General features: G+C 38.5%; 2 protein-coding genes across 2 annotated transcripts; one reads left to right on the forward strand and one right to left on the reverse strand.

Moving 5' to 3' along the window:
* Positions 1–57: 57 nt before the first annotated feature.
* LOC104268956 (chromosome unknown open reading frame, human C15orf48) lies at positions 58–1,991 on the forward strand. The gene is made up of 4 exons (XM_009866032.1): positions 58–93; positions 406–494; positions 1,254–1,314; positions 1,923–1,991. Exons 1-4 carry the CDS (start codon positions 58–60, stop codon positions 1,989–1,991), a joined length of 255 nt encoding a protein of 84 aa, XP_009864334.1.
* Positions 1,992–16,494: 14,503 nt separating this feature from the next.
* On the reverse strand, positions 16,495–25,971 carry SLC30A4 (solute carrier family 30 (zinc transporter), member 4). The gene is made up of 6 exons (XM_009866033.1): positions 25,788–25,971; positions 20,184–20,337; positions 19,738–19,951; positions 19,344–19,449; positions 17,309–17,443; positions 16,495–16,662 (listed from the first exon to the last, which is right to left on the reverse strand). Exons 1-6 carry the CDS (start codon positions 25,969–25,971, stop codon positions 16,508–16,510), a joined length of 948 nt encoding a protein of 315 aa, XP_009864335.1. The 3' UTR covers positions 16,495–16,507.
* Between the last annotated feature and the right edge of the window lie 1,067 nt (positions 25,972–27,038).

A 27,038-nucleotide genomic window follows, 5' to 3' on the forward strand; every position in this document is an offset into this window, starting at 1 on the left:
GGCTTGGGGTGCCAGTAACAGGGAACCTTTTGTTCCAGGTCCGCAGCGAAGGTGAACATGAGCTTCTTCCAGATCCTAAAAGCGAAAAAAGAAGTAAGTTTGCCAGAGGCGTGGGTTCTGTGGTAAAGCCCTTGGGCAAGGGGATGCTGGCCGGCTCGGGCGGGTACTTGGGAGTCACTCCCGGCTGGGTAAGGAGCCCGTTAGAGAGGGGATCGCCATGGCAAGGGACGCGTGCACGTTGAAATTCATGCCCTGGCAGCGAGGTGCTGCGAATAGTAATGTGGAGGTGAGGTACCCTAACAGGTAATCACACCCTAGTTCCGTGTGGCCCTCACTCCCCCTGTCTGTGGCTCAGTAGCCAGGACACTAGTTCTTCAACTCTTTTCTCCATTTTATGTCTTTCAGCTCATTCCTCTGGTTGGAGTAGTGTCCTTTGCAGCAGTTGGGTCGTTCTCTTTCTGTATCTATTCCCTGTTCAGCAAATCCGATGTGATGTAAGCAGAATACTTACTGCTTGGAGTTTACCCTAACCTTCTGGGTTGAACAGATGTGCTTGAGCATCATGTCTGGCACAAAAAAAAAAATCCATTCGGATGTTCCAGACTAGTAGTAACATCTAAGAATCTGCAGATTGTAAATACTGAAGATGTTAATTGAGTTGGAGCGTAGTCCAAATTCCTGCGTAATTTTTGGTTTAATCGTTGTATTCTTTTCTTTGCTTTAGGTGTAATAGGTTTTTAATGTTCTTACAAAGAATTTCAAATAATCAGATAGGTAGATGATGTGCAGATATGTTGCAGCCAGGCTATCAACTTCTATATGAACAACAGTGTTTGATAATACAAACTTATAATAAGTTAGTATTTTAATGGGTTGGCTAATAATTGGAGCAAAGTCCTATGCTCTTTAAACTTTGGGGAATTTTTCTGTTTACTTTAAAGTGATTGGAATAGGCATTTTACCTGTCAGGGTAAGAATCCCCTTACTTTTTTTCTTTTTCATCTTTCTTCCCTTACATTAACATGTAATGCTTCAGCTGTGTTGGCTTCTTTGGTGCTTTGGAAGCTGCAAAGCCATCGTTGACTCTTACCCAAAATTTAAAACGGAAGTGCTCAAACCTGTAAACTCGTGTTTCAGGGAACTGCTTACTTATGTAAATAGTTCTACTGACGATAGACTGCTCATATAAGAAAAATGTATGCAAGATCACACCCTAAAACATATACATGTTTTGCTTTTATTTTCTCTTAAAGCATTAACAAGACTGGCAATCCAGAACCTTGGGAAACTATTGATCCTGCCAAGCCTCAAAAGGTAATTTATACAAACAATGTAGTCAGAATACCTTTGTTTAAATGTGTAAGAAGTAGCAAAATATTAATGAGGAAACAAATATAAAGCTTATGTATACCTACCTGAAAGTGGAACTAACTGCTTAATTCATTAGTTTATATAAACTAATCCTCCATGTTTTACTTAATGATAGGGATTCAGCTATTACATTCTAGGTCTGATCCTGAACTTATGGCTTACTTATGGTTGGTGTTTCCCTCTCCCACCCCAAAATCTGTTTACTCAATTTGATTGATAATAATAGAAATTCAGAGTATAGGAGAAATGCTGTTTACTTTTGCCTTGTTCCTGAATTACAAAATTGACTGGGTTTGAGTACTGCAGCCTGAAGGAGAAGGAAAAATAAAATTTTTTTGTATTATTACTTATTAAATATCTAAATCATTTTGTTCAACAATTTTTTTAATATGTCATCAGTTGCTACTTTTGCTTACTTCTGACAGGAAAACGCAAAACTACTAGAAATCCTTCTATCAATAGGTTGATGCATAATATGGGGGGGGAAGTGAAGGAGATGCTTGCTGGGATTTTGCTAATTTCTTTCATATTTTCCTTTGAATTTCTTCCAGCTATTAACAATCCATCAGAAATGGAAACCTATAGAAGAGCTGGAAAATGTCAGAAAGCTTACGAAGTGACAAGTTTCTGTTGCCTCACAAAGGTACCCTATGAGTCTAGTGGAATCACTTCTGCACAAACTTGACTACTGAAATCAGTGTGCGGAAATGCTTCTGCTACATTTTTAGGGTCTCCCTACATTTTTTTGGCTCTGGATGAGGAGTTCCATGTTGCTTTAGAAGCTAGCATGCAACATCCACATAGTCCAAAAATCTGTCTCAAATATTCATTTTCAGTAGACACTTGATGTCAAATGCTGACTATTCGGGCAGTAATTATAGATGGAAAAAGCCTTCATGGTTTTTGTAGAATTTTGTTTTTCTCAAAATACATTGATTTTGTAATTTTACCTTTTTAATTAAAATATATTTTAAATTTTTACAACATTCCGTGTAAATTACATGAATGGGGATTACCCAGAAGCCTTTCTACATTGGGATTCCTCGTCTGCTCCCTCTCTATATTGCATTTCAATTCTATATATACAGACCAAATAGTCACCACAGCTAGTGGATGTCTTTGTATGGCAACATATGTGGTCATAAAGTATATTTGCATTCATTTTCTACATTAGATGTGATGACAATTTGAGTCAAAGCTGATGTTCTACTGCTAATACTAAAGCTTACACATGCACTTACCTTAACCTACTGAGGAGTCCAACAGGTTATTTAAGGGTATATTTGAGACTGCAGGATTAGAACGTAAGAATTAAGCATGGCTAAAAGGGAATTGAAAGTGGGATCATTTCTGTTGTATTTAAATATTGTTTGTGTTTAAATTTAGAAAGTTACTAGAATTAGGAAACTTGCATTATTGAAAACTAACTAGAAAATGTTAATTTCTTTTTGTACAGGGGAGTTTATGTACAAGCTGAAATGTATAGTGCAGTTACCTATTTTTAAAGATTCCTAGATACATGCTATTAGGGACATCTGCTTTAACAAAGAGAAAATAACAGATTAAAATTAGGAATGATTCTATTAGACAGATGTAAGGCTCTGATTGACAGGGTGCAGGGCCGTCTCATTTAAATTGTATTTCTTTATTTTAAAGTGTTGGGCTAGATGATCCTTGAGGTCCCTTCCAACCCAGTAGTCTGTGGTTTTATGAAGAGACAGTTCCTCTTTAAGCACTGTGTGTCGTCTTGTGGGTTGCCCAGGGAGAGAATGTAACCTCAGTAAAATAATAAGACAGTATATGCATCTGACGGTAAAAGAGTCCTTTTGTGGTTATTTATTCTATGTGTTCCCTTCAAGCAGTTTCACGATATATGTCATACGGCTTCTTTTACAATGAATGTTCAGAATACGTATTACTTACTGTGAGGAAGAAAGCAAAAGTGAAACAACTGCTAATTGGAAAAAGTCCCCCTACGTGAGTAATAGTCAAGTGCTATAAGTTACTCTGCTGCAACAGAGACAAAACTTTACTAAAGCTGTGTCCCAAATTTTAAAGTAGCTTAGCTTTGTAAATTCTATGTTTTCTTCAGATTTATTGATGGTAAGAAAAAAGAAAAGTTAAAATGTCATTTTATCCCATAGTTGAATGTAGCAGCAGCATAAATATTTGTTTGTCAAGTAGAGATGACTCAGCAACATTTATGGTTAAGAGTGAGAGGGACTACAAGACTTAAAAATACATTATAAGCTTTCATTTTAAAGAATGACATTGCAAAATGGTTGGGTAGCATATAACCACAAAAATCAAGTGCTCTGAGGAATAAACATTGTAAGTATTTTAATAGATAACTTATAGAAAATACTTAAAAATATTTATCCTGTATTTCCATATTTTTACTGGACTATATCAAACAAAACAAAAAGTGCTGTACTCCGAGTTCATGCATGAATTAGTTTGTTCTTCAATAAATCACTTGCTTGTAAATACTATGACCTAAGTATCTGTCAACTTTAAGGAACTGAGTGAAGTCATTTTTGTGTAATTCTTGTATTTAACTACTTTTCAGTGGTGTCTTCCAGTAACACATTAAGCAGTGTGACTGCCATCAGTCACAGGCTGTTGCTTCTCACATCCTGTCCAAAGAGCATAATAGCTAAGGTAATAGAATGTTTTACTTTGTTAGCTGGTGTTGGGGTTTTTTTAGTATAAATTTGTGGGGAGAGCTTTCCATATTGTAAGAAATAAAAGTATCTTTATGCATTTCACATAAACTATGGGTATTGTTAAAGTTCTTGGGGTGATTTTGTGTGTTCTCAAACTGTCCCTAAAAATATTGATTCCTGCATAGATGAGATTTTCTTCTTCTAAGTAAAGTGCACCAAGAGCAATTACTGTATCTCCTCCACAACTACTCAACATGAATCTATAAAACAATATACAAAATATTACTTGTTCTACAAACATCAGAGTTAAGACTGTAAAGATTTAATTGGCTGAATTTTATAAGCTGATTTTTATGAGAACAGTAAGTCTTCCGTGTCCAGTGTTATGCAAACCCATGACTTGTTATTCCATGGACAATTTAGAGGCAGATGAATTAATTCAACAACTTTCTTCTCTCCGTTTTGTCTCACACTCCATTCTTTTCTTGGTTTTGGTGGTTTTTTTTAAAGAATCACTATTTTTTTCACCCATGGAACTGTATTTTTTTTCCATGGAACTGTATCACGTCCAACTTTCATATTATTTATAAAGCTTAGTTAAAATGCTCACTGGCTTGTTATTTTTTCAAATCTAGATCAGAAATGTTTGTTAAGGGTTCTAATCACCATGAGAAATGCATAATAAGAATCTGTGGTCATGCTTTTCATGCAGGTGGCTGTTAAATAGTCTTATTTGTAAATAGCTTTCTGGAAGAAGAGAAGGTTGCTTTCTGCAGTATAGATGCAATTATTAATTAATTAATAATCTTTATTACTACAATATTACTTAAAGACTTTATCCAGAAATCTTTTATTGTTGTGTTTATCCAAGTGCTGTGTTTTCAATGTGTTTTTATTTGCATACAGTAGCCCCAGGTCAGTATCTTTCTGTCTGATATCCCCTACCACTTGCATTTCTCTGCGAGATGCTATTAGTAGGGTACTATACTATCTAGTTACTTCATCGGCGCATGTGGTTTCTGTAGAAAATAGTAACTTACAGAGTGGCCTGAAGGCAATCATTAAAGGAAATTGTTGACCCTGCAGTTGTCATCTGTCTCGCTTCGTGCAGAGGGTGGTTGTCCCTAGGACTAGCTGTGGAAAACAAACAAGAGTAATGGGAATGATTCACTGGATGTGGCCAGTATTTTGTGTTGGATGTCTCCCAAAAAAGCTTTCAAATTAAACAAACATGGCCATGCTACTCGGCACAGTTCAAGTCTGTGCTGGGCAGCACATCCCCACCACGCCGAGAGCACACAAGATAACGACGTCAACTAGCAGTGTAACTGAAATGGAAATGGGAAAGTGTGAGCAAGGCAGTGGCCTCGGGACACTGCAGCTGGACGAAGCAAGGGTTGACCTTCAGGTGCTGATATGAACAGAGAGCGGGCAGGAGGTTTGCTCAAAGCTACCTCCCATCATAAACCAGCCGTCACCACTAATTGCACCCTTCAAGGGGAGGCCAAAGAGCCCTTCTCCTGTGACATCTCACCTCGAACAAAGATCACACACCTTTACAGCACACTTCCCGGAGACTGTACCAACCCTGCTTATGCTGTACCTTCACCTGATGGCCAAAGGGCTTTAGCTTAATTAGTTTTTACTTTTAGATAGCCTTGTTCTGTGTTTTGGCCAGAGCTACTACTGGGGATGCAGTATCCTTCCTCAGGGCTGTCACCGGGCATGCAGGCCCTCTGAGGCCCTCTCATACACCGCCCAGAGCCTATGGCCTGGCACAAATTAAACCATTTATGAGTAAAAAGCTGTCCTGCAGCTCTTACCCACTGCCCTTGGGTGTTCATGCCTGAAGCTCTGAGGGAGCCCGAGGCTGCCACCTGGTCTTCCACCATCACTGTCTCCCTCCAAAGCCAGTCCGAGGTGGGGCACTGAGGCCTTTGCTGCCCTTTCCCCTGCCCTCCCCTGCACCGCCCCTGAGGAGAGCGGCAGAGGTGGCGCACTCCTGTCCCGGGAGCTGAGGGGGGTGAGCCCTGCTGGGCATGGCCCTCAGGTGGCCAGTGGGACCGCACAAAGGCAGGGAGCCTTCAGCAGGGCTGGCTACTGCAGCGGGGAGAAGGCCTCTCGCTTGCCAAAAATACAGGTACAAGCAAAGCAAACATCCCGCGCTGGGCTTTGTGTCCATGTCCAAATTCCAGGTGTGGAGTTAGAGGAGTTGAGCTCCTTTCCTGTGGTAGCGTGCTGCCTGGACATCCAACAGGGTGCAAGGTCTGTGTGGCAAATAAGAGAGTTGTAAGAAAACTGTAACTCGGGCATTAGGGGATGGCAGAGCTTTAATGGGGTGTGGAGCTGCGTTAGCAAGAGTCTAGAAATAATTTGCGTGGGCTTGGATGTAGGCCACAGGCCTGCTGATGCTGCCAGTCTAGAAAATTAATTTTAAACCCCTTTCTTCTGTTAGCAGTAGGAGCGTGCACAAAAGGTTTGGTTTTCTCCTCATTTAAGATTCCCTAAGTTTGGCACAGTGTGTCCCGCAGGTGCTGAGGGCAGAGGTGGCTTGCAGGGCTCTGCTCTTGAGGCCACGAGTCCGTAGGCTCTGGGAAGCATCAGTCGGGTGTCTGGGCTTGTGCGGGTGTGGTTTGTGCCTCCCAACGAGCCAGGCAGGTCCTGCAGCAGCCAGTGACGGCAAGTCATCTTTGTGTCCTTGTTTCTATATGGTTTAAAGTGCTTGTGCATATCTTTTAAAATTCAGATAAATGTTATTCTGGTTTTACCAGCTGTCAAGCAGTATTAAACTTGGTCTCTTCAACTTGAAACATTTGATCTGGATTATGCTAGACTCTGATATTACCTTCTGTCTCACACAATCCCCTCTCTACAGAGACTTCTTCTTTCTTTCCTTTGCTCATATGTTTTCTTCTTGCCAAATCTCTGTCTCTTTGTCTCACCCACCAAAACAAACATATCAGAAAAACGTCACATTTTCTTGATTTATATCTCCTGTTACTACTCTTTATTGGTACGCCCACGCTGCATTCTAGAAAGATATGCATATAAAATGAGTAGATCCAGAATATAAATAGGCTGGTGGTTTAAATTCAGAAATTAAGTAAAAAAAGCCTTGTCTGTCTTCCTGATAGTATTATAATAAATGTACCACAGGGATAATTTTTTAAGAAAAGATAGGCCCAACTAGTAACAGTAAGGATGCATAGTCTGTAAACTCTTCAAGTAGTAGTCTGTAGATTTTCAGTTTATGCATAAAAGTAAAATATTTAAGAATTGTCTTTCAATTCTGAAAAAAATGAAATAGAAATTTGGGCCTTTACATAATTCTGTTACTGCAGAAGAGCAAAGGCTGTGTCTGCTAATGTTATTATGAGAGACTGTCTCTTCCTTACTCCTATCAGAATCTCTCTTGATGTGACTTAAGGGCTGTTTTGTTACTGAAATCTGACTCATCTAGTTGACTCCCTGTAAGAAAATGGCAAGATAATTTGTTTGTGTTCTGTAACTCCAAACTTGAAGTGGTCTGATGGTTTTTAATCCTGCAAACTATAAATCATTGGGATTCCTCTAACCTGGCAGACTGTGACAGCAACAGCTGTGAAACAGTTTTTTCATTTATATATTTTCTTTCTGAATAAATTGGAAAACATAATTTCTTCAAGTCCAAACTTGCTTACCCCTCACTCAGCCAGGCTTGCTGACTTCACTGACCCCATGTATTGCTGAAGCAGGGGCAGGAGATAATGACTCTTAAACTTGGGACTTTATCACAGCAATTGATTTTAAAAGCCAAATCTTCTCTGAAGAGAGTGAGAATTCTGTACAGACACTGTTCTTACCAGATGGTGGCAAACTGAGAATCTACAAATGCAGGAGGAGAAGTCTATAGGATACCGCGCCAAAAATAAACTGTGGGAACCCGGGCTCTGTAGCAATTCTGTCAGCATTGCCTAAAGCTACATACATTAAATAATGCAGTCGCAAGGCAGAGCTGCCTACCATCCCACAGCTGTTCTCTAGAATTCTTTGGTTTGCAAGCCACTTTCTATTATTTTACTCTTTTGTGTGGTATTTGGCACGAGACCAGGTTTTTCTAGTAGACCAGAGGGGACTGCTCATGACTGTGGACTTGAGTGCTTCATCGCCCTTTTGCACGGAACTCTGTCTCCTGTTCAGAAAGGACTGATGCGTCTTGTGAGGTCAAAGCATGGAAACCCCACCTTACCACCCCACTGGATTGTTACACGTATTGTTAAGAGCACAATGTTTGTAAAAAGCTAGAGATCTTTGTCTTCCTCTTTCAGTATTGTAGAAGATGTGGATTTTAGTTGCACAATTTTTGTAGGGTCAAGATGATGCACTAATAGATGCAGTTTTGTTTCAACACAGTATTATGTTGTGTGATATATAGAGGGCAAGTGCACATGGCTGTGGATGCAAAAAGGTTATCTGGGAGGTGAGAAAGCCACACAAGTTTTTCTTAAGTATAAAGTGTGCTTAAGCTTTCAACTTCAGCAAAACTTTCTAATTCTTTATTTCCTGTTGTGTGTCATGTCTTTAATTGAAAAAAACGTGTTTGCAGTAGGCAGGTAACTAATAAACACAGTCCTTTATCAGAGTTGGTCCTGCTGCTGCACAAACAAGGAAGTGATTGCAGAAAATCCTGATTAGTTGTTATCCCTGGTAGTAACAAGAAAGTCTTATCAGTTTGCCAGAGAAAAGCAAAGTCATCTACTTGTAGTAAATCATTGGTTCACTACATCAAAACAAAGTGAAAGCTCTTTTTCTATTAAAGTATTAAGAATGTTTTATTTAGACATGCATCTCTTCTTTCTGCTGTATCACTTCTTTTATAATTAAGTAAAGCCTGTTGTTGTTTTTAAATGACTGTTAACATTATGTTACCTTTACTGTGTTTGTTTTTCCTCTGGTGAAGTGCTTTGAATGAAGCATGCTATGGTCAGAAAACAGAATTTGGCTTAAAGACTGCAGTATCCACCTTACTCTCAAAAGCAGAAATACACAGCAGTATCCTAGTCATAATGACTTTGCAGTTCCATTTGTTGCCTCATTGCCAAAATCTAAGCCATAATTTTAATGTTACAATATTATATCATGTAAAAGGAAATCAGTTTGAAGTTATGGGAATGTTTTTATACTGATTTCAGGGAGGCATGGAATTAATATAACAAAACTTATGGTGGCTGTGTATATAGTGAGTGGGTTTTGTTTCTCTTGAGAGAATTTTCAGTAACGTTTAAGAATCAGGTGTGACTTTACTCAAGTTCCTATGTATGTATTAGTTCAAGGAAGCAGCTTTGGTGGTATGCAAAACACGGTGATAATGGAAGTTTCTGTTTGAGGTACGTGTTGAGTGTATCACTTCTTGATACGTGTGAAAGGCAGAGGTATGCAGCCTCTGTGGGCGAGTGCTTTAAATAGAATTGCCACCAAAGTCATAGATAGATTCACTCAATAAAGAACCAAAGTGGTTGACCTTCCAATCTTTATAAATCCTCACAGTTGTGTGGCTGTACCTCTTCACTAAACAGAAAAAGAAAAAAAATCAGAAAACATGATAATCCAACAAAGAAGGGAGATTGCAGCAGCACTCCAAGGTTTGTTTGTTTTTTTTCTTAAAGACAATAATGAATGTGTGTGTTGTGGGCTGGATAGATGAAATGTACCTTGCTTAAGAGAAAAATGACTGTAAAACCAGTCTCAGACACCCTACTTGAAGTGCACAACAGATAAACCAATGGTGCAGTCTGTAAACGAAATCAGTATCGACATCATTTGTGACCATCACAATTTGGTCCAGAACTACTAGTGTGCTCCGTAGTTGGCTGCCTGGTAATGTAATGGAGTCTAATGGTTTTCAGTTGCTATCTGCATTACCTGTATGATCTACCTTCTTCTATTATCTTCCCTCCTTCCTCTTTTGTACAGAAAGCAGCTTGTATGAACAACAAAGTATGAACTTTAAAGAAAAAAAAACACAGAAATATGCAACATGAATACTTTTATGTAGCCATAACGATTTCTGGGCCTATAAGTAAGATTTTACTTTGTTATTAAGCCTGCTCTGTAAGCTGCTTCTTTCTACCTCTGACAGGTAAAATTATGGATACCTCTTCCCTCAATTCTTCCTTCAGAGCAACTTCAAATACACTAAGTCTCAATGTGGAAGTATAATATTCTGCTTTTATTGCTGCTTTACAAAGGCAGTTAATAGATCTAATATAATGTGATATCCAGCATAGTGAGTGTATCTAAAGCATATCTTCGTTTACAGTTTATTGCATGTGGCCCATTAACTTTTGATACACATAGAGTTACTTTCTTTTGAAATTTTTATGATGTGACTTGACCTTTGTTCTGTGGCAAGTCCAAGCAGCTAGATTACTTGAAAACCATCGTAATTTGTTCCGTCTAGGTTATATTTAAAGCAAATGTCTAAGCAGAAAGAAACCAGTGTGTGTAACTGGTTGGGAAATTTCAGGTGTATGTCATCTGCAGAAGCTTAGAAAATACAGAATTGCCTAATAGTTTGAAGAAATGAAAGAAGCCTTTACTGGAAGGAAGTTGTGGTTCTGATTTCTTCACTCTCTGTCATCTGTATTTTCTCTCTGTGAAGCCTGTTCAACTAGATCAAAATACAACATTACACTAGCAGTTGTAGCAGTGTAAACACAGTTATATTCTACATTTATAATAGTGTCTGGGTATTTTGAAACAAAATTGCTTCCCTCAGTGTATTTTTTTGATTGAAAGTGTCATTGGGTCCTTTATTAAAAAGTAAAAAATTAAGGATGTTTCAGATGGAAGTAGATGTTGACCTGGAAATGTGAAATCAGCGCCCCAAAGAAACAATATGTGTTTTCATAGAAACGAAGGGTTTGCATGATAATTTACATTGTTTACATTAATGAATATGATTTGTTCTCATTGCATTTCAGATACCCATAGCCACAGCTAGTTTCCACTCATACAATTTTATATTGGAAGTGGAGGGAGGCGTTTGAGCATTGTATTCTGTGACGTTTACCTGTCTATGCTTTTAAGAAGTACCTTGGGTCCTTCCTAGTAGTTGGTTAGCAGATCGGTGCCAGGTTTGTGCCTTTCCTTATTGTATCCATGATAAAGTTAAATTTCCTGTGTTATCCTTAGGAAAAGTTAAGACTTTTTTTTTTTCCCATTAGGAAGACATTTTAAAAACTTACGGCAAAATATATTCCTTTGACATACAGAAGTCCCAAATGGTTATACTGTTACTCCGTACACACAACTCTTTTTATTAAAGCAGGGACTAGTGCACCACCTTCTGGTAAACTCGGGAAAAGGCCTTGAAAGTTGACACAGGGGATAGTCCGCACAGGTTTGTGTCAGACTTAGTCTTAGGGTGGGTTTGGAAAAAGAAATACGAGAAATGTATTAAAAAATGAAGAATAACTGTATGTCAGGTTCGCATGTTTCTAGTGTTTTTCTCCAAAATTGTATTTGAATTTAGAAGGACGGTTACTAGAATTAAGTAGCAATTTTTATAAATTTCATCAATTTATTTGGGGATTATTTTGGGATTTATTAGATAATTTCTGTTTCAGAAAAAAGAAGTGGGAAGAGTGCAGGGACTTGGGTACTCTTAATGCACCTGAGACAAAAGCAAATTTTTTTGTCTGCTTGCCATCTGGCTGCTTTTATGTATTCATCAGCTGAATCAAAAATCCCTGTGTATATTACTACAGAGTCTAATGTGGAACACACTCTGGACAGACAGAATTTACCTGGCTTCATGTACTTTCATGAACTGGCTAGCTGCAATTCTGAAAAAAACCCATCTTTTCAGCAGGTATAATAGTAAGGAAATCATATGGATGAAATTATGCTTGTGTTTATGAAATGGCACTTTTCCCCCCCCCCCTACAGAAATTGATGTCATAAAAGGTGTAAATGCTTCATAACTGTTGTAAAAGCAATTAAGTAATTTTGTCCTGTACATTTAGCACGGTTTGTTTTCAAACTCTGTGATACTGAGGGTGGGAAAAAAAAATAAAATAAAAAAAAGCAGAACAAACTGGAGAAAAGGAAAAGAGAGATAAAAGAGCAAAAATACTGATTTGCTTACAGCTGTAAGCACAGAACACGGGTATGCTTGCATTACAAGACCAAATTGCTGTGGTAGCTGGGTAGCCGTAAATGGAAAGGATCAGTATTTATTCTAGCAGCTTCCAAAGTTGTGTCAGTGTTTCACAGAACGAGAAAAGCATGTATGGTCCTTCCCAGAGCATTCAGCCGTGGAAAATGGAATGCGAAGAGTAGAACAGAAGGGGATTTGCCAGCTCCAGGGCACAAAGAGTGTCAGTTAGTGCCCAGCATGATTTGCTACAAAGAGGGGGAGGATGGGGTGAAGCTGGAGAGGGGATTAAGTGTGAGGAAGGTGAAGCACATTTGTTTTATTCTTTTTAAGGTAGAAAGAATCTGGAGGCTTTTGGAGTAATGGACTAGCTTATTGGAGTCTAGGAAGCTGCTACAGTACATGTCATGTCTAATTAGCCAAGAACCTACCTTTGTTTATGATATTCTCACGGTGTCTGTATAGAGAAATAATACTTAAGGGCCCTGCTCCGTGCAGCATCAGTGCAGTGTCCTCGTGAGATTCTGCCAAAATACCTGAACGAAAGTCTTATCACTCATTAGCTGGTGGATGTCTTTGGGGTTTTTTGCAGCTTATGTCAGAAAGCTACTTCTGAGTGCCAGCCTACTGCTTTTCTTAGTCATTCTGCCAATTCGGAGTGATTCTGCCAGAAATAGCAAATAATGTACAGTACTAAAATAAATGAAGGCCAGATTCAGGTATGACATTTTAAATGGCAATTCTGCTCGTGTGGAAAGAAATGCTCCTGGTATTGAAAGATAAATGCCAGCACAATTCAAAACAAACAAACAGAAAACCCCACAGAATTAAGCAAAGGAAACACTGGGAAACAAAGTAGCTGTTAATTTTCTTCTTAGGATAAAAACATTTCAGAATAAAAGAGTGGGATGTGAGTATTTGCAGTCTACTCAATAAAAAAATGCTTTATTGACTCATATGAGTAGGTTGTCATCAAAGCTGTATCCATGCTTCAGAAAAGGATGGGTGACAACTGCAGATCAAGAAAGGGGAAATCTCTTCCCTGTGTAGACTGTTAAAGGTGGCAGAATTTTCACAGGATTTCAGTTGTTCAGTCAGCAAGAGTATTGCAGCATAGCTCTGCAAAGCAGAAGTACTGCTGTTAAATAGGAGCATTCTCATTTCAAGCAGAGGATTTTGTAGAAGGAGAAGAATATTTTAAGTGTGCAAATTATTTTAGCCACTTTAAATAATCTGGATGTACTGGAACGCTGTTTGGAAAGACATGAGAGCTTATTTATACTAAGTCCCCTTTCCCCTGAGCTGACACTGAAAATGACCTGGCAATGTCTATAAAAATGACTTCTCTTCTTTTATAGGCACTTATGCTTCCAGAGTACTGTTATTGTGTATTAGATCATAAATTCCTAGTAGTTTGTTTGCAAATCAGTTATTTTCTGAATTTTTCTCTATCCGTGTACTAATTATTTCTACTTGGTTATTTTTATAGTTGAGTTGTGCTCATTTATTTCATCACTTGGAGTGTTATAAGTGATAAAAAGCATATGCATTTTGATATTGATTAATAGCAGATTCAGAAGAATACTGGATTCTTGCATTAAACATTGCAGTGCCAAACAAGCTGTGCCCTGAATAATTCGTAAAGAATAAGAAGGGGATTAAAGGTAGGCCACACAAATAAAAAAACCCATTAGTTTAGACCTTTATACAGGGAATGTATGCTTTGAGCTTCCTTGACCATTGATTCTTTTAATCTTTATTCTCATTTCATCTTATTCTGTTGCTTTTTCTCTGAAACTCCTTCCAGTCTATATACCTTGATAACAAGGGCCCCTCGAGGGTGAACATAGGGTTTCAAGAATGTTTTGCCAGTTGCTTTATGGCTGATCTTTCCCCACACTTTGTCAGCTTCTGTTTTCTAAAGTGCCACTATCGCATGGGAAATAACAAGACTTAAATTGTTCTCACTACAGAAGGAGACATAATTCATTTTATATACAGCATCTCTAAACTGCATTAAGCCTGAGCATGCAGACATTTCAAAAAACAGCTGTTGTAAGAATCAAAGATAATGACAAGATAGAGCAACACAAGTATTTTAAAAGACAGCAATGTGAAGTTTAATAATTGATTTAATAAAACCCACAATAAAGCAACACACTTCAGCTTTTTTCCTCAATTAAACAAATGTGTAGTAAATTATTTTAAAAACTCCAAATACAATACATGTCTACTGTACTTCAACTTCTAATTACATCAACTGTAAACCCCAATTTAATTAAAACCTATTTGAGTATTAGTATGTGCAAAATACCTGTTGTACATTTGTGGTATTTTTTTCCCAGTAAGTTTGTAAGGATGGGATGCACAATTTTCATGAACTATGATATGGCTTAATTAATGATAACGTTTGTATTGAAGCATTAACTTCCCAAGTACAGTGCTACTTTGCCTCTGAGCTGTTTGTGTTCCCATGCTGTACCCAAGTGTTCTTGCTAGAACAGATAAAAACATAATCCAGTGTTATATGCACTTTATCCAAATTAATACTGTGCTGTCAGTTCTCACCAAAAAAAATGCATCATGTGACCCCTACCTCGAAAAAGGCCAGAAAAGAAGCCAAGATTGTTACCACCAACTGCAGCTATAAGTCAGCCTGATGAATATGTGAAACCCCAGTAAGTTCCAAATCAGACAGTAACGTCAGTATTCACAGCTGAATATCGCAATATCCATTATTGGGGAAAAAAAAAATCATTGCTGATCCACACAGAGAACTACTTTTGATGTCAGTGGAAGTTCCGCATAAAGACCAAAGTACAGAATAAGCAAAAAAGTATTTGAAGCCAACTTCTTCCTGTCTTCTGAACTTTGCATGTCGTTTTCTTGTTGCCTTTAGCTTCTTCAGTGCAAATGGCCCCAGGGGCAGGCACCAATCTGAGCTTGGAGGTGTGCGATAGCTCACCGTCAGATTTTATTATCTTGTGTACGTTCAAAGTACTGGGATTCCACCATGAGGCTAGGCAGTTTGGTTTTGTGGACTTTGAGGGGTCTGGATGAATAAATATTCTTTTCAAATTGCCTCATTCCTCTATAAATGAGAAAAGGCCTTTCTACCTCTGTAGGTTGTTATGATAGTGCTGTCCAACAAAGTATTATATTATTGTCCAATGCCATTCGGTTACTGAGCTTGCCTGGATTTTGCTTTATTCAAAAAGCCTACGTAATGGGGACTGCTATTGCCGTGGCAGTCCTGTCAGGATACTGCCACACGCTGCTTTAGCAAAGATGAAAAGATCAGAGATCTATGACTGAGGAAATATTATGTATCTGAAATTTCTGCTCCTGGCTTTCCTGTTAGATGCATGTATCTTGCATGTCTGTAGATTGTGTTTGAGAGTATCTCCACATCAAGCAGGGTTTCTGTCCTTTGATTTCTTTTAAAACAAAGCAATCATGGAAAAATGATCAATTATAGAACATTTATTAATTATAATTAGAATGCATGCTAATCAACTGGCCTTTTAACGTGAATCAAATGTTGGTTTAAACATTCAATATCATTAATAATAAATTCATCTTACAAGTCAAAACTTTGCAAAATAAATAACCTGTTTCTAATATATAAACCCTATTCTAAAGTACATTAAAGATAACTGATCACCTAAAACACTTTGGGTCCAGTGTTGGGTCTCTAGTTAAATACCAGAAGTCTGGGCAAGGACCTTCCTCTCTGGATCTCTGAATGCCCAGATTAAAGCTAACTGTCTGTTCTGGGTACAGTAAATTCTGTTTTGCAGTGTCTCCACAGAGACAATTCCCAAAAGATTTCAACTAGCACTGTATGCATTGTAGTTTAAGATACTGTATGAAAATTACTATTGCAAAAATACTGCATAATGAATTCAAGGATCATGACATATTGTGGAACCTTGGCATGATCAGCATAAGAGACTTCAATTGAAATACTGAATACGTGATGCTCCATTTGGAGCGCAGGTACTTTGCGGTACATAGTTATTAAAGAACAATATTGGACTGTGATTTGTGAGGTATCTGCAGAGCCACGTTGCAGTTTGTAAACAATATTCTGAAAACAGCTTTGTCTCAAAATTATAGCAAATTGAATAAACCAGTACAAGGGAGAAAGGGAAATACATGTTCTGTAGGGCAACGACTGCACTTTTTGCAGCATGAGTTCTCCCTGCTGCGTGTTACGTGGTACAAATCCACATATTAATGACTTCCATTTGATCATTTTCATTTTGCATTTATTGCTCTCAGTCTTTGACTACAAGATAAAGAATAAGGCAGCAGTTCCCAAAACATGAAATTAGGCACTGGAGCTCTGACAACTTGCGCATGTTTTGCTCCTTTCCTGTTTGTAACTCTGAAGCTGGACAGAGCACTTGTACATTCCAAACGTGTTCAGCAGCAGTTGCCGGGCCTTGGACTGGACTTCCTCCCATTTTGATGAACTACCAGGAACTGGAAAATCGAGAAACTAATTAATTAAAATTCATTCCTTGAGAAACCTGGACAATCCAGCTGTTCTCAAATTTAACACAGTGTTACCAACTAGAGTAATCTTTGACCACACTGATTTCTTAATATTATTTTGTGGTCACTTTGCACTCTCTCTATATTATTTTATACTTTTAGGACTATATCCTGTAACTAGAATCCTATCTTGATACAACTGTGTGTGTTAGACAATCCCCACAAAAAAAAATGAGCTTTCTTATTAAGAATGATACTGTTAGGTGTTTAAATCAAGCACATGTTTTGGCAAAACGTATTTATTTTTTGTATGTCACATTGTTCCACATCAGAACTTTACCCTCTCTTTTCCTGGAAAAAATAAGGGAATTTCTGAGGAGAAGTTTTCCTTCCCCTACCCAAAGAATCTGTACTGTATGTTTCAGTATGAATATATTTTCTTTGAACAATTTTCATTTACACTGTGTCTTTCTGGGCCAATGGGTTCTACACCTCACTGTACAAAACCGGTTAGTAGATTTTTTCCCCAGAATGGTATTTCCCAGTTCAACTTAAATAAAAATAAGAAGTGAAAGGGGCTTGGGGTTTTTGTACACTTAGATTTAATTTAGAATTATGCTATACAACAGCTTACCTAGTTGCAAGTGGACTATGGCAGTTGTTTTTCCTGCAGTGAGAGACCAAACATTTAAATCTTCTATAGAATAAACATCGTCAATTTTCATCAAGTCTTCCTTAATGCGATCCACATTTAAATGTCTTGGAACTCCTGTGATACCAAACATGAGATAGAATTAATTCTGTCTTCTGCAAACTCTCAGTGGCCTTTAAAATGTTGTGACAGATCTCAGTGTTAAAAGAGTTTATAATTGACGCTGTTGGAAGTGATGAGTAACTTCCAAGTTATCATTAGAGAATATGCAAATTGGCCCTTCTGGACATAGTATTTGCAGCAGCTGCAGCACCTCTATAGCTTCCCTACTCTGTCCTTTAGCTGTACAAATGGCAGAATCAAAATTTTAGATGATAAACATGGGTCAAAAACTAGTACAAAAATATGGAATAATCTGTTTCTGAATAGTTTTGTTTATATCACAGCTTTTTACCGCTTATCTTCCAGAGTTTGATTATATATACTATAACGAGTTCAGCCACTTGCTTCTCAAATTTCCTCAGAGTTTCTGGATGACTCCTCTCTGAACCTGATGCCTTACTGTCTATTAAATTATGTTAGTGCCAGTGTCATCTCTTTGGAATGCTGCATAATAAATCTATATTAAAAGCTAGAATCTCATTGACTGTACTAGGTGATCACTTCAATTTTTAATTTAGCATTCCTAGGGTAATGATGAAACTTAATACTGAAAGCTGATGCAACTCCAAAGACCTTGCTGTTGTAGTGGTAGTCTGCAACACAAATGCAAATCCATTCTCTTGTGATCCTGAGTTTGAGCTGGAAAAATTCCCTAGGATACACAAAGCCCACCTATCGTCACTTTAAATAGCATCATTAATTTTGAGATTTTTATGACAACTGGGATACCTATGCAAACAGCTACAACTCAAGACATCTGGAATCTGATACATCATAGATTTGTCCTATCTGTTTTCTTCAGCTAAACCTTAGCTATTTCCGTGGAGCTAAATGAGGTTTCTTAAGCACATTTCACCATTTTTGCCTTCTCAGCTGGATTTTTTTTTAACTCTCCTAAATGAGAGCAAAAGCACTTGACATTGAAGATTTTTAGGTCCTTGGTTAAACCTTGTAACATAATAAAAGTAAAGTTAATAATAGCTCAAGAGACAGCTTGGAAGGTACAGTTAAAACCTGGAATTTTTCCCCCTCCCTAACATCTTTGCTTTCATAAGGTGAAAGTACAAGATCAAGCAGTAATAGCTGGCATGTTAGCTATGATAACGCAAGGAATGTTGCTGGCATCTTTCCCTCTGAGTCACCACATGAGATAAGATTCTTCAGCTTATGTTTAGCTTTTTCTTCCCTTTTATTTTTTCCTTTCTACACCACTCTTAACTTGTAGCTTCCCCTATGGTAACCACAGAAGCATGCAAGTAATACAACGCCACAAGAGGTTGTGGAGTCTCCGTCTCTGGAGACTCTCAAAACCCATCTGGACGTGTCCCTGTGGGATCCGCTCTAGGTGATCCTGCTCTGGCAGGTGGGTTGGACTAGATGAGCTTCAGAGGTTCCTTCAAATCTCTACCGTTCTGTGATTCTGTGAAAAGGGGAAGACAGGTCAGGCAGGAACCACATGTCCAGCCATTTGACCTAAGCTTGCTTCCTCCTTTTACATGCATTCACATTCACTTGAACTTTACAAGTAGAGAAAATGTAGAACTAAGCCTGGGCAAATATTCACTTACTGTAGCTGACAGCCACTGCATACACCCAGGAAAGTTCTGTACATTCCACTTTACCATCTCCTGATGGTAAAATGTGAGCAGAGCTAGGATTTGTGTCGTTCCAGCAAAGACCTCTGGAGACTGCTGCAGCTTAGGTAAGCCATCAAGAACCAAGAGATTAAAGCAAAAGCAGGATAAACAGGTCTCCAGATACAATCCACTTTGTTAGAGATGGTGATCATGATGTAAAAAAAGTGCCAGTGCTCGCTGGTCTTTGACATGTAAAGTACTCTGTCCACAGAACTTACCTTCCAGAATAATAACTCCTGTATCACGGAGAATTCGTACTGTTGTCAAAACCACCAGTATGGAGAATATATATGTACATATAGGATCAGCAATCTTGTATTCTGGCTGCAAGGAAGTTCCAAAGTGATAAAGGATATGTGAAAATAAGCTCACATATAAAATGTGACTCAGAAAATACAGTTGCTTCTAGCTCCAACTTTCATGAGTATTTTTTGTGTTTGAATATTTATGAAATAGATAATATAGTCTTTGCTTGTTTTCCACGAATGCGTGAGGCTTATAATAGAGTATCATTTTTTAAATAACTTACAAAACCAAGTCACTTTTTAATTTCATCACCAGAGTTGAAATTAAAAAAATTCCACCCTGCCTCAGAGATTACCCATTCCTTACCTTGAAGCGTATGATGTACGCAGCTACAAGCACACCAATACTTTGTACCAGGTCCCCAAGGGCATGCACAAACGCCGCTCTCACAGCAAGGCTGCTGTGGCCGTGGCTACTGCTGTGGGCTGCGTTAGGAGAGTTCGACCGAGGTACATGAGAGTGAGGGTGGGCATGAGAGTGGGAGTGAAGGTGGCCAGACTGATTCAGCAAAAAACCCATTCTGCAAGTGAAAGAAGAAACACACTCCAAGAAACAGGCTTTATAGTTTGGTGGATGTTTTTTTTAAGCCAAAGAATTGAAAAAGTAAAAATCGGTATAATTTCTTCTATTATTTATGAAAATGAAGACGTCCAGCAAAATTACATCCCATTAGAAAGTTACAGGTCATGAAGAATTATCAGCTTATTCAGAAATACATTTGTAAGAGTAATGGAGAGAAAGAGAGATCTTACATTAAGTTAACTGCAACACCAACGGCTGCTGTAATCAGCATGATATCTCCATTTATTTCATAGTCCATATGGATAGTTCTTTGAATAGCTTCATACAAGAGGAATGCCATAAGGATGTAGACCAGCAATACACTAATAATGGCTGACAATACTTCTGCAAACAGAAAGGAAACAACATTACAAAAGTGAGTCTCATCCGTTTCTATTTCCAGATTAGAACATGGACAGAGCATTAATTATTTTAAATATTTCATGTATATTATAACCCTAATGCATAACTAAGAAGTTGCACAGTAAACAAAATGGGATTAACAAATGGAGTTTGTTCTAATGAACTACTTCACACTTCCCTGTCAGTATATCCCTCAATTTGTATTTTCTCTGAAAACTTCTGCACCCGCGATGACAGTGACTTCTCCAGACAACCCACAACATTTGCCTGCAAAGTTGCAGACAAAGGCTCTATCAGAGGGTGAGGAAGACAGGTGATCACAACCATCACCCATAAATAAGAGAAAGCTTCATTTCAAGTGTCCACAGTATTAAGCTGGATTTAGAGATTACTTACATATATACATATCCTTTCACATTCAGGATGGAGAAAAAGAAAGATTAAGAAACTGAACAGTACAAACTTGTCAGAGGTACTACTCCTCAGCTTCTTATATACACACTATCTATTGCAGATTCCAGCTTAGGAAGGATTGCTTAATGTAAGTTTCTGTATCGTTTTAAGATTACTAAATATTTACCAAATACTAGTATTTCACAAAAGTAAGAGTGTCATAACCAAAATTTTGGTGTGGGAATTTTATCTGATCAGCAAGGACTTTCAAAATGGCACATACATCTAAATAAAGAGAAAATTAGAAAGTGAATAAAAACTCTTCGTATTTAACTGTCCTGCACTTTCCACTGCCATTTACATCTGTGGAAAGTGGTTACAGCTCTCTATAAGATTCAAAAAAAGGAGGTAAATAGGCCTGAATATTTTATGGGTCTGGACCTTAGTGCTCTCTGCAAGTCATGAAATGGGACTGGTAATAGCATACATAAAGCTGAGGAGGAGCAGGAGGAGTCTGCACTACTGTTTTAAGGCCCTACTGTAAAGAATATAGGCATTTCCAAATGGGACACTAGATTCCTTTTAAAATAAAGGGGGCCAGGGGCCGGTTAGCTCAGTCGGTTGGAGCGTGATGCTGTTAACACCAAGGTTGCAGGTTCGATCCCCGTTCGGTCCCTATGTGTTGCCTGATCTAGTTGAGAGACGTCCCTGCCCATGACAGGCAGGTTGGATTAAATGATCTCTAAGGTCCCTTCCAGCCTAGGCCATTCTATGATTCTATGATTCTATGATAAACATACTTCTACCCTCTAGCTTTATATTCTGAAAATGATTGCCCTGTTGCAACTGAAACTTTAAAAAAAAAAGAAAGAAAAAGAAAAAAGAAAAAGCAAGATACCCGACAGAGAAAACACTGGCACAGTTAAAAGACTGTCTCAGTTATAAGCAAGTTAATACAGGGCTTTACAGAAAGTACTGGGGAAACCTCAATGCTGGCTCCATCGTATTGCATGTAAATTTGCAGCCATGCCCGAGTAATCTGTAATCATCACGTGTAATGCTCATTACTGTCACTTGCCAGATGGATCACCAGGATCTTAGCCTCCCTGTGTGAATTCAACGATCACAGCTGCAATTAATTTACTCAAAATTGTAATGGTTGTCCTTCCCCCTTGTTCCACGTGTGTCCCCAGTCAGGGCAAAATCCAGCTCTCAGCCACAGCAAAGCTCTAAGAATACTGATCTGAGCACTGCTTCACTTCTCCCTCTGTTTTGAGGCTTTGTCTACCAAAGAAGATGTCATTTCTAACACAGAACTGCCATAGGTTTATTTACTGAATATTAGAGTAAAAACCATGCAGCTTTGTAAGCATTTTAATACCACCAAAACCACTTGATCCATGCACTGAATTTTTAACATCATTATGGAAGAAACTCACACCAACACATTCAGCTGTTCAGTAGTGTGTCAGTGCCTGGACAAGGACCAGCATTACCAGGCAGCAACAAGGCTCTGAAAGGCAACTGTCACAATCTCAGATGATTTCAGAGCAACATGAAAATCCTGGAAACATCCATGCAAGTATTACAAAGAAGGTTATTTAGGGCAACAGTCTTAAAAAAGAAACCAAATACCGCTTAGATTTTCTAGAATGCTTTTTAAAAGATTCGTTAAGCCATAGCACATAAGCATTTACCAGAGAAATAGCATCTTGTCGTTTTACAGTCTAAAACTATGTTTTCTGCAACAGAAACCGGTGTTTTCCTTGCAGTTTCTTTCACAGTCATTATCACATCAGCATTGTGTATTTGTGCTGAGATCTTTCACTTCTGTGAAATGAACTATGCACTGCCCCAGTGGACTGACTAATTCTGTCATTACTAACATTGTCTCTGCAGCCATGGAAAAACGCCAGGTTCTGTATCTATGCTTAAATCTGCTCGGTGTCTTGCTGAGAAGGAGGTATCTCCACTTGGTGGTGAAGCAGAACTATTTTTGGCTTCAAGAATATAATCTTTCTTAGACATGACTGCAATTTCAATTGTTTTGTCTTTACTTTTCTAAGCCATTCCTGAATCTGTCAGCTTTCTTTTCACCATTGAAAAATGAAATAAAACTGAAGAGACAGCATACATATTGTGTATTCAAAGAGAAATCAAATAAATGCAAATTAGTGCTAATTTCCTTCTGGAATTTGACTAGGCAACTAATAGGACTGTTGTTGTTACAAATGCAAGGTTTATGAGCAGAGTTTGAAAATACGTTCTGCAAACAGAAGTGATAATGGACACCAAAACCACTGTTCGTTAGAATGTTTATATGCTTACTGTATGTATAGATTATCTTAAAACTTAATGCATAGCAGGTCACCAATGAGATAGTTTTTGAATATTTCCAGTTTTAAACAAACTCTGCATTTTTTTTTGTGACAGATGCTCAATCTGTGCAATTTTTAACAATTCTGTCAGGTTTTGACATCTCTCATAAAATCCAAGCTACTGTTGAGCTCATATTATTTGCTGACACGCTTCTTACATACAGGTTATTTGGAAAAATGTGTTACAGCAAGACTATACTGTAGAAGCAGCTTTGTTCCATCGCCAGCATTCACTGATGTGTGAAACTGGGCCCTCAGGCCACGGCATTCAGACTGGGTGCATGAAATCAGGCAAATAAATTCCACAAATGTGACTTTAAAAAAACTGTGTATAGTAATTTTGAACTATCCCACTTTCTGTACTTGGAAAGCCTAGGTCAACGTTTGGGGGTCTCTTGCAGGGCCTTTGCCCACTTTCTCACTGCAACCACAGAAATTCTTGCCCCTACCCTCAGGCTCTAGTCCTCCTCCTCCTCCTACAGGGAGAGCTGCACTAGTGCTACTGGTGCAGAATGGCTGCGGGAGAAAGGAACCCCTGGGAAATGTCTAGCCCTGCTAAAAGCAGGGTCAGCCACAGCAGGTTGCTCAGGGCTGTGTCCAGTTGGGAGCTGAGTATTTCCAACCGTGGAGACTCCTCAGCCTGTTCTAGTGTTTGACCACCTACCAGCAATCAGGGGCAGAACAGGAGGTATAACTGTTGCAGAACTGAGAAGCTGCTCCTTGTAGCTTGTCCCAGGGAGAAGATTCTGGGCAATAAAGACTAATTCTGTGGGCCAGATGTGGCCTATGGACCACCACTGGATCAGTCTGTCCCGTACTTCTCTCAGCAATTAAACGGGGAGGGGTGGGGGTGGGAAAGAAAAAAAAAAAGATAGAGAAAGTGAGGTGGTAGAAATCCCCAGTGATTTATATTTGCCGAGTGATATGAAGCCCTCATATTAATTGAAAAGTCAGTAAAAATTCACAGAACTGACTAAGATTTTAATGGTTTAATAAGTTTCTTGTATTTTTCTTAAGATTAACTCCTGTTTTAAGCTAGGCCATGGCACAGTCAATGTACGTACTATTTGATTTTAGAAAGGTTACAAAGACATACAAACTACCCAGCTGATTTTTAAATAGGGTTAACATATGTATAAATGCTAACAAACATCCTTGCGGAGAATGTGAGCAAATGCCAGGGGCATACCTGCAAGGTCAGGTTTCAGTATTAGGGGAGCTCCTATCGCAAAATTAAAACTTCTTGAAAGAAAAGTGTAATGGGAAATGCTGGCATTGTTAATGCTTTCTTGCTAAAGCCCCAGAGATCTTTGCTAGTGTACACAGTTATGTGTTCATGCAACAGTGAGCAACTGATGACAAATGACTAGGAATGATGAAGTTGTTGAATTCTACTGGTGTTCTAGCAGCCAAAATAAGAGTTGTAAATAATGACTACCGAGACTTTAAAATCCTTGAAAAATATATGTTATAGAATGTATAGAGCAGACGTAGCAAACTTTGACCTTAGAAAGTATCTATTTCATGAAAAATAAAGGTTGAAACTTCTGGTAAAATGCCTACAAGACCTGCATCTGTGTATAACAAATTACTATATCCAGTTAGCAACCACATGAAAATACCCTTTATCATCATTGCATTTCCTAACATGAAGTAAGGAATCCTGAAAATACCCTTCCAAGGCTATTAGTACTGACACCTAAAATGGGCAGAGGTTAAGTAACTTACTGTATAGCAAACCATGGGGCGTTCTGACTTCTGCTTTGTGTAGTTTGGGGAGTGCAAGTGGAATATTGATCTATGCAGCTTTTGGCAGGGCAGAGCTCTCTGATAACATGCCCCACAGAACCTTTTAGTTCTGGATTAAGATGTCATTTTTCACAGTGAATAGGACTATTTCCAGTGTCATAATTCCACTGAAGTCAATGGGACTTCCTAAATCCTGGGCACCGGCAAGAATCTGTTGTGACCAACAACTGACTGACATGTACAGCTCCTGCATCAACAAGCTCCTCAGTGTGTCACACAAGCAGTGACAGTGGTAGAGCAGTGAGGGACCAAGGAATGTGTTCCCCTCACTCAGCAGCCTCAATTCCAAAGCACAAAGGTGCTCAGGAGCCTGACCTAATGCAAGTAACTATGGATGGACTGTGAAACACAACTGCATATCCACCCCAGTTCTTACTGGGGACAGTTCCTTCCTCTGAGCTCTTCTGGGTTTTTTTAGGCTGTGGTATGTTTATAGGAAGTCATATTTAAATGTCATGGTGCATTCAATTCTCCAATCTTCCTCTTGTAAGTTGAAATATGAATCAAGTATTCAGAATTTAACTCTGAGTCTGCTGAGTCCTAGTTCCACACAGATGGAGAGACTCACCCTGCTCCAAGTGAGCAAACTCTGCCATCAAGCCTCACTTTTGGCTGAGGTTTAAAATTTTAAACATTTATTTTTTTATTATCTATTCCCTTGTGGCAATACAACCTGTGTAGCGGATCCACAATGGCCAGCGAATGGACGTTAAGAGTCAGGGTTTCAAACATAAAGCAACTTCTAGGTTTATTGCTAATCTCTTTCTAGTTACTTATTCGTCTAGTATTAGGTGATTGTTACAGTTGTTACTTAAAATGTACTGTTAACAGCAAAAGCTGATATCTACATACCTAAGCGATGAAATCCAAAAGTGAACCTCTTTGTGGGAGATTTTCCAGACAGCCAGAGAGCGAGCAGGGTCAAAATAATACCACTAAGGTCAGTTAACATATGAAGTGCATCTGTCATAATGGCTAGACTGTTAGCAACATATCCACCTGAAACCAAAGTTGGAAAAGTCAGGACATATGACATCAATGATTCTAGATAATATCCTCCTGGCACAGCTTACAGTTATTTATTTTCAGAACAGCGCATTAAGCGCATGAGAGCCCTTCTTATAATCACCAGACAAGGGTGTCTTTTGCCATTACAATGAAAATGCCATGCTGTAATTTAAAGCTAGCATAGCTACAAGTGCAGCGAAGTGTACTTTCTATCAAGAGTAACACAGAAAAGATTCACTCCTGTTATTCTCACAAAGACTATTTGCATTATAATGTTTGCAAGATCAGCCCAAAAGAGTTTTGTATCTTTTCATTATATATTGTTGCGTGTGTGTTTAATCAGCTGGTCCTTTTATTAAATGTATTTAATACATTTTGACATGTATTTAATACATGTATTACATATTTTGACATTACGGAGCAGGGGAAGAAATGTAATGACCCAATGGCAAGGAAACTTACCCTGTCCCCTTTTTATTTATTTTTTACATTATCTTTTAACCTTCATTATTCCCTGCCCTGGCAGGGGTGTGTAAGTTCTACCAATACATATTGCAGAAAATTACTTTCACTTGCACAGCGCTCTTTGTTATTTATTACCATCATTTTTTTTCTTGGCAATTATGTGCTGCATTGAGACAAATAACCTCAGATCAAAGGTTAATATCTTGGTTCCAGTTCAGTTGGTAATGCTATTATTGGATGGGGGAAAGATTTAAAAACAATGGGCCTCTCTCTTAAGCAACTCTTATCCAATCAAGGACAGGCCATTGTCTTCCATATGCATGAAGATAAATCCATTTTCTCGGAAAAGATCATATCTTTAGTGTCAGCTGAGCTATGATTTAGTTTCTGTTCTTACCTTGAGATTGTCATTCAGCCTGTACACCGTACTGAGCAAAGCATGCAGCTGCCGTGCCATTCAGCAGGCTTGAAGCTCCAGCTAACACTTTGAGTAAAGGTATCTTCATATGCTATTAAAACTCTCTTAGTGAAGGGGTTGACCATGAGGAAACAGCAAAGGGAAATTCACAGCTGGCTGGTTGCTTTCAAGACTAGTGATAGAGCACGTGTGTGTGTGTGTGTGTGTGTGTG

Source organism: Apaloderma vittatum, unplaced genomic scaffold (assembly GCF_000703405.1).
Source record: "Apaloderma vittatum isolate BGI_N311 unplaced genomic scaffold, ASM70340v1 scaffold36403, whole genome shotgun sequence".
NCBI classification, from domain to species: Eukaryota; Metazoa; Chordata; class Aves; order Trogoniformes; family Trogonidae; genus Apaloderma; species Apaloderma vittatum.

Bases quoted from the DNA above. Each gene is read 5' to 3' on its own strand.
- SLC30A4 (XM_009866033.1), bottom strand. From the start codon at position 25,971: ATGTCATATGTCCTGACTTTTCCAACTTTGGTTTCAGGTGGATATGTT. The intron at 20,338-25,787 runs GTATGTAGATAT...TTCTGTTTGCAG, and splicing joins TTTTGGATTTCATCGCTTAG to AAGTATTGTCAGCCATTATT. The intron at 19,952-20,183 runs GTAAGATCTCTC...TTTCACTTGCAG, and splicing joins GGTGTTGCAGTTAACTTAAT to AATGGGTTTTTTGCTGAATC.
- LOC104268956 (XM_009866032.1), top strand. From the start codon at position 58: ATGAGCTTCTTCCAGATCCTAAAAGCGAAAAAAGAA. The intron at 495-1,253 runs GTAAGCAGAATA...TTTCTCTTAAAG, and splicing joins TTCAGCAAATCCGATGTGAT to CATTAACAAGACTGGCAATC. The intron at 1,315-1,922 runs GTAATTTATACA...AATTTCTTCCAG, and splicing joins ATCCTGCCAAGCCTCAAAAG to CTATTAACAATCCATCAGAA.